At 34.0% G+C, this 7,831-nt stretch overlaps 1 protein-coding gene across 1 annotated transcript; it reads right to left on the bottom strand.

Annotated features, from left to right (window-relative positions):
- Positions 1 to 4,519: 4,519 nt before the first annotated feature.
- On the bottom strand, positions 4,520 to 6,889 carry LOC137837494 (uncharacterized). The gene is made up of 2 exons (XM_068646500.1): positions 6,505 to 6,889; positions 4,520 to 5,158 (listed from the first exon to the last, which is right to left on the bottom strand). Exons 1-2 carry the CDS (start codon positions 6,829 to 6,831, stop codon positions 4,688 to 4,690), a joined length of 798 nt encoding a protein of 265 aa, XP_068502601.1. The 5' UTR covers positions 6,832 to 6,889; the 3' UTR covers positions 4,520 to 4,687.
- Positions 6,890 to 7,831: the final 942 nt, after the last annotated feature.

The raw sequence follows: 7,831 nt of genomic DNA, 5'->3' as shown, positions 1-7,831 counted from the left end.
TAAAGCCACTGTTGGCTTGTACCTTGTCACTACCTTGTCTGCTTCTAGCCATTCTAAACCGCATGGTTTTGCTCCTTTTATTAATTGTAACATCACGGACAAAACACTGTGGCATTATAGACTAGGACACCCTTCACTTGAAAGATTACATGCCTTAAGCAAACAATACTCTTTTATTACTGTTTATACTCATCATGTATGTGACACTTGTAGTCGTGCAAAACAGAGAAAACTTCCTTTCACTTTAAGTAATATTGGTACCTCTGCTATTTTTGATCTTGTACACCTTGATCTTTGGGGACCATATTCCATAATTTCTATGCAAGGTTTTCGTTATTTCTTGACTATTGTTAATGATTACTCGCGTTATACTTGGGTTATTCTGTTGCATAACAAATCTGAAGTGCGTCAACACATCATTAACTTCACTGTTTTCGTTCAAAATCATTTCAAAACTAATATCAAAACGATTCGTACTGACAATGGTGTTGAGTTTGCTATGTCAAATTTTTATGCTTCAAAGAGAATTATACATCAAAAATCTTGTGTTGAAACACCACAACAAAATGGCATTGTAGAACGTAAACATCACATACTAAATGTAACCTGGGCTTTACTTTTTCAAGCAAATCTTCCTCCTATTTTTTGGGAATTTGCTGTAAATCATGTTGTTTTCTTAATAAATGTTATTCCAACTCCATTACTTAATAACATCACTCCTCATGAAAAGTTGTTTGGAAAACCGTATGATATTTTCTTTTTAAAAGTGTTTGGTTGTCTCTGTTATGCTAGTACCATTATTGCACATAGGAAAAAATTAGATGATAGATCTATCAAAGGTATTTTTCTTGGCTTCCCGCAAAACACTAAAGGTTATATTATCTTAAATTTAAAGTTTCATAGCTTTGAGATATCAAGACATGTAATCTTTCATGAAAACCATTTTCCATATAAATTGGATGGTGGCTTGCCTAGGGACCATAACACTTTATTTCACCCTATTTCTAACGCATATAATTCTGCTTTTGATATTTTTTCTGATATTGCACCTCTTGTCGAGCCATGTGCCTCTACTCCTGCACCCAATATTGTCCCTCCACCAGCCTCATTATCCTTTGATCTTTCAGCAAATAATGTCTCTGCTCCTGCATCCAACATTGCACCTCCACCAGAATTATCACCGCCTGCACCTCAAGGAAGCACCTCACCCCAATTTCCAAGAAGATCAACTCGTCCTCACCGAAAACCTGCCTATCTTGCGGATTTCCACACTGCAACCAACACTGTAAGTAGTAGATATCCTATTCATAATTACTTGTCTTACAATTCCTTATCTTCCAACTTTAGAAATATTATTTTCTCTATCAATTCTCATCATGAACCTCAAACCTATAACGAAGCCTCCAAACATGCCTATTGGCAATCTGCCATGCAAGATGAGCTTCAAGCTCTTGCTGCTAACAATACTTGGCAACTTACCCATCTCCCTCCAGGAAAGAAAACTATTATGAGTATATAAAATCAAATACCATCTTGATGGCACTGTTGAGCGCCACAAAGCTAGAGTTGTTGCCAAAGGGTTCACCCAACTTGAAGGACTTGATTTCTTAGACACTTTTGCACCTGTTGCTAAACTCACTACCCTCCGTCTCCTCCTTGTTGTTGCCACTACTAAAAAATTGGATTTTAAAACAACTTGATGTCAATAATGCCTTTCTTCATGGTGATCTCCATGAAGAGGTATACATGACCCCCCCCACCTGGCCTCTCTCTTCCTTCTCCCTAGCATGTCTGCAAGCTTCAACGGTCTTTGTATGGCCTTCGTCAAGTTGGTCGCCAATTGTACGCAAAACTTTCTACTTTTCTTTTATCAAATAATTACTCTATTTTTGTTGTTGATCACTCTCTTTTTCTTAAATATAATAACGATAAACTCACTCTTATTCTTGTTTATGTTGATGATTTGGTCTTAACTGGTGATGACAAGAAGGAAATCAAGACAACTACTGCATCCCTTCACCATCACTTCAAGGTAAAAAATTTAGGTCATCTCACTTACTTTTTGGGACTAGAAATTGCTCGCAACAGTTCTGGTCTTCATTTAAGTCTACGTTGTTGCAGATGGGAAGCTTTGATGTATCAAATCCTCATGAAACTTGAAGTTGTGTTGCTTTTTAGGTTTTGGTTTAGTTAAGGGGGTTTAGAATATTTGTAAGATCAGTCTTGATTCTCACACAAAGCTTGTTTCCATCTATTTTAAAGAACTAGGTGTTTTTCCATGCAATTGGAAAAACAACTGATTAAAGTTTTGAGACAATCGGTTGTTCGTCACTAAGCTGGCAAAGGAGTTTTGAAACTGTTTTTTGAATCAGTTGTATAACTGCTGAAACCATTCAACCGGTTAAATCGCAGTTTCAACCGATTAAATGTGAGTTTTCATAAAAGCTTTTCGAAAACCTATTTTAACTGTTTCAATTGTTTAAATATGCCTTAAACAGATGTTTTTCAAAGGTTATAAATATAACCTTCTTTCAAATGTTTAACACGAATAAAAAGAGAGAAGTTTTACACTCTGATTTGAGATAAAAAAGAGAGATTACCAACTGTTTGAGAAAATGTGTTTTTCCAAGTTTAGCAAGATTGTTTTTGGGATTTGCTATGATTCAAGAACTGATCAATAGGGTTTCTGGTGTAATGTAATTTCAAGTGTTTTCTACCCTTTCTTAGTTTCTTGTAATTGTTCAAATTACACTCTATAAAACTGTTTGTAAACCCGTATAAACCTTGTGTGTAAATCTCTCTATCTCTCTTCTCCATAATTGTTTGAAATTTTCGCTGTCATAAACAACTGATTAAATCGTGCTTTTAACCAATTGAAATTCTGATATCAGTTTATGTTTGACTATTTGATTGGCTTTCTAAATTGCTTATCTGAATTGATTGTTAAAGATTCATTCTAAAGAAAGTATTTGTGAAAATATTTTATAAACAATTCACCCCCCCCCCTTCTTGCATCAATCCTAACAAACGCAAATATACTCTTGATCTTCTTCACGAAACTGACATGCTTGACTCTGCACAGGCCACTCCTATGACTCACACCTTCCGTCTCTCTCCCGGTCAAGGCTCCCCTCTTGATGTTGATGAAACTTCCCAATACAGAAGACTCCTTGGACGTCTAATCTACTTAACCAACACGCGACTAGACATCGCCTTCGTTGTCCACAATTTAAGCCAATTCACATCTGCACCCACAACTCATCATCAACAAGTTGTCTCGCGCCTTTTGCGTTACCTCAAGGGCACCCCTGGTGAAGGACTATTTTTCTCATACTAGCTCATTTCACCTCTGTGGTTTTAGTGACTCTGACTGGGCAACATGTCCTACCACACGCAAATCTGACACTGGATATTCCATCTACTTAGGAGATTCCCTAATATCATGGAAATCAAAGAAGCAGCCAACTATCTCCTACAGCTCCTCCGAAGTCGAGTATAGAGCCCTTGCCACCACCACATGTGAGCTACAATGGTTGTCTTACCACCTTCAGGATTTACATATTCCTCTCTCCCAGCCTGCAACCCTGTATTGTGACAATAAATCTGCCCTTCAAATAGCATCCAATCAAGTCTTTCATGAACGCACCAAGCACATCGAAATTGATTGTCACCTAGTTCGTGAAAAACTTAACTTTGGTCTCCTCAAACTGTTGTCCATTACTTCTATCATGCAAATTGCTGACATATTCACCAAGCCTCTTGCTTTCACACAGTTCTCTACTCTTAAATCCAAGCTGGGTCTGACCAATATCTACTCCCCAGGTTGAGGGGGTGTTAACATATTTAGTTTTTCTATTTTAAGTTATTGAACTTTGTTTGTTTGACCAACTTTCCTTTTCTATTTATGTATTTTATTCTCACATACACAAGTAAATAAAAATTTCTTTTGTATTTTCTTTTCTTTACTTTTCTCTCTTTATGCTTAAGTCATTGTCTCTTTTTCATTTGCAATTAGGATTTATTAGAACCTCTCTTCCTCCCTCTCTTCCTCCATTACTATTATGTGCACTCCTTTTGATACACCACATCAAATAAAAAATATTCATCTTCTTTTGAATATAATAATTGGAACAAATTAAATGTATAAATAAATGTAAATTTTAACTTTTAACTTAATACTTTTAAGTCGAATTAAGATAACGATACCCGTATCCCAATTCAAACAACTCCAGCAGCATTTTTACTACATTAATATCTTTATCAAAGTGAAAATTAAGAAATTAGGGCTTGACACCATGTTTCTTTTAAGAAATCCTCATTTTTGCACTACAATTACACTTTGAAGATTTCTCTTAGACCTTTTCACACCTTGAATTACAATTACAACACATGAGCATGGGCTTTTGGAGTCCAAATATCCTTTAGGACAGATATCTTATGCATTTTTAAATGGTTTTCTGTGCAGAATACGCTTTTTTTCTTCTAAAGTTGTAGTCTTTTCTAAAGCCACCAAATGACATTAGATATAACTAGGTACTTTCTTCTTTTCCTCTTTCAATAGATCCACTTTAAAAAAGGACCCAAAGTTACAGATTGAATCACCAAAATTCTGATGTTGGTGAGTCATAGTTCCAAAAAACACAACCTATTTCATGTAACTCAAGAATAACTAGTTGTTCCTGCCAATTTAGAAGACAAATGGGATGATGGCCTTAACATTCTTAGGGAAATCCTCAAACTTAGAAAGATACCATTTCCTAGTTGAATAACTCCTGCCAAGCAGATAGAAAGTAGTGCCTACAGCAAATGATAGTGCATATAATGTCTGAGAAATGAAGAAGATTCCATAAAACATAGTGATCTCAAAGAGGTAATGGGGGCAGATCACAAGCTCAAAACAGCCACCCTTTGGAATCTTGTACTCCTTTTCACCCTTTCCCCTCAAGTTGGATAGAAGGTAGTGGTGGTAGAAGTTGCCAAGGATGCCCACCACAAACATCAAAATGCCAGGATACAACAGATTCATTGCTGGTTCTGGAAGGCCATTTGTAAGGTGTTGAGAATAGATCAAAGTTGCAGCTGATAGGAAATAACTCAGAGTGATGGGGATTGCAGATTCAAGAGTCATGCCTCCACTATATTTGTGAATAAACAGAACCTGCACATTAACAAACATTCTTACTTCATCTGAAATCAAATAAAATAACAAGCAAATAAGGCACCACGGGTTGTTTAGTGTTATAAAAACAAGAATCAACCATTTCCCATCAAAACAGAGCTTAGATTCTTTCTTATCAAGTATTTGATAAAAGCCTTGTACAAGGGTGCTCCTTTCTAGAAGTTCCTTAAGACTGATTCTAAAAATAAATGAGAAATTAAATTAGAAAAGTAGAAAAAATGAATAATTTAAATTCAGATTGCAGATTGTATCATGGTGATGAGGCAGCCTCCAGAAAACTACCAAGCCATGATTGTGGACTGCATCAAACCCAGTTGTGACCAAAAACCATAATTTAAAACCCAGTTGAATCATAAGCAAGGCATATAATTTCTTCCACACAATCCCATCTATTCCAACTCTGTGAACAAACAGAATCTACACAGTTGAGTAACAACTGCATTCACTTTTGTGTACTCTACAACTCCCAAAAGCAATCATAGAGCAACAATAAAACAATAAGCCCAGGTACCAGAAACCAAACAGAAAAAAAGAAAAACTACTTCAGCACTAAGAAAACAAAAACCCAGCCATTTCCAGCCAAACATTGAACGATTATTCTTTGCCCAGGTTCTTAAAAAAGGTTTGTGAACCGTGATTCTAGCTGCTGCCTCGAGGTTTTTGGATTCATTGCAATCATTATCGTTGCAATGACAAAGATAGCAATGAAACCCTAACCCCAACATAAAACCTTGTTCTTTATAACCATGTAACATGCTTGAACCCTTTTACATGTTACTAGATTCCAAGGTTTACGAGTTTTCAACACGACCTTTAATATTGTAGACAATTGCTGACAAATACAATGGACCCCGAACCAAATTCTAAAACCCTGCAAAATTCTATATTCCATCGTCCAAACAAACTACCAAGACGGTTTTCAAAATTGAATGCTAACATAAACTGAAAAAATCACTACAAAAAGGGGAAAAAACAACTTTGTACTAAACACTCCTAAAATTCATTTCATCATCACAAACCATTAAAACATAGGGTTTCAAATTGCACTCTACAATTTAATTGCAACCGCAACATAAAGGTTTTATTTACTCAAAACCACAATTGTGACTGTATCAGCAACAACTTCACATAAACATTCTCACAAAACCTAAAGCAATGATATTTAAAACCCAACTAACTTTTTTTTTCTTCCATATATATAATGCAATGTTAATTCCAAATTCCAAACCTAGTGGGTATTTTTTTATATTTTTGTGCATGGTAATTAGTAAGTATCAGTGTGAGAACATATCTACATAAGCATAACAAGCATTAGTGTTACTCACCTCAAAGACCCTCTTGAAGAAATGCAAGGTAACAGCAGATTGAAGGACGGTGGATCTGAGACCTTCATGAGGAAAGATCCAGAAGGAAGCAAGGCTAGCAAGAAAAGCAGGAGTGTATAACAGAAGCATGCCAGCTTTACTTGACAACTTGATCTGCTTTTCTGAAGAAGGGTTAGCATTCCAAAACTTTGAATAGTTCAAATGCTTCCCTCTAACTTCTGACAAACCAGCATTTGCCAGTGACACGAGACTTATCACTGACATGGTAGAAACCACCAGAGAAGGTGGCGGCGGGAAAATGAAGCTCAACAACACAGACATAACCATTGTTAGGTGTGTAAGCAGTGTTCTGGTTTGTTTCTTTTAGCATTGAAGGAAAAAGTTTGATGATGAAGCAATTTTATAGCCACATTTTTTGTTGAACATGGTTGTAGTGGGATCCACAAATAGGTAAGGAAATCATAAAAAAAAGACATCAAAATAATAAATTTTATCAAATTTAAATTACTCAATTTTTCAAATTTTTAATATGTTGAATTTGGTTTATTATTAGTAACAAAATATTTCCTATTTATTTGTATTATTTTTATTAGTAAATTTTGTTGAGGTTTGTCAATATATATTTTCTTATTTTATTAGTCAGAATAAAAAAAATTATATTTAAAATTTATCTTAAATTACACCCACAGGTTTATAGTATTTTAACTAAAAGAAGCATTCAAAAAAACTAAAAAGCTAAAAAACAACCAAATATACTATATAAAATGTATTACTAAATTTAATATATATTTTTTGTAATTTCTAAAATGTTAAATAAGAGAAAAAGAATATGTGTAAAAAAAATGTATTATCGACATTTATCAACTCATTGGATAAGGAACACGCACCGACTCAGATTGGTACAGAAAATTCAAAGGTTCACATAAAGACGCAGTTGTTAAATTCAAATTATAATTGATTAAAATGATAATGGTTTTAAATTTTGTTTAATTTATTTTATAGTATAAATCATCATAAATTGTAAATAAAATTTAGGAAACAGTAATTTAGAGGAATAACAATAAAAATAGAAAAAAAAATGTAGTTGATTTAACAAGACTAAAAATAGTTTTATCTTTCGTATTTAAAAATGGTTAAAAATGAAAATTCATTTTATAATTTGATCTCTAAAATTAACAACGTTAAGGACTATTTTATTAAGAAAAATATTTGTTCATATATTTAAAATATGTATCTATAAGTATTTCTTATAAAAACTCTTTTATAATAATTAATTTAAAATTTATTTTTATTTTTTTATAAACTAATGTTAATTTATTAAAAGATT

Source organism: Phaseolus vulgaris, chromosome 4, assembly GCF_000499845.2.
Source record: "Phaseolus vulgaris cultivar G19833 chromosome 4, P. vulgaris v2.0, whole genome shotgun sequence".
Classification (NCBI taxonomy): Eukaryota; Viridiplantae; Streptophyta; class Magnoliopsida; order Fabales; family Fabaceae; genus Phaseolus; species Phaseolus vulgaris.
This window is presented reverse-complemented; position numbering and strand designations above follow the sequence as displayed.

Coding starts and splice junctions, on each gene's coding strand:
- LOC137837494 (XM_068646500.1), bottom strand. CDS start 6,831: ATGGTTATGTCTGTGTTGTTGAGCTTCATTTTCCCGCCGCCACCTTCT. Junction 5,159..6,504: donor TCTTCAAGAGGGTCTTTGAG/GTGAGTAACACT, acceptor GTTAATGTGCAG/GTTCTGTTTATTCACAAATA.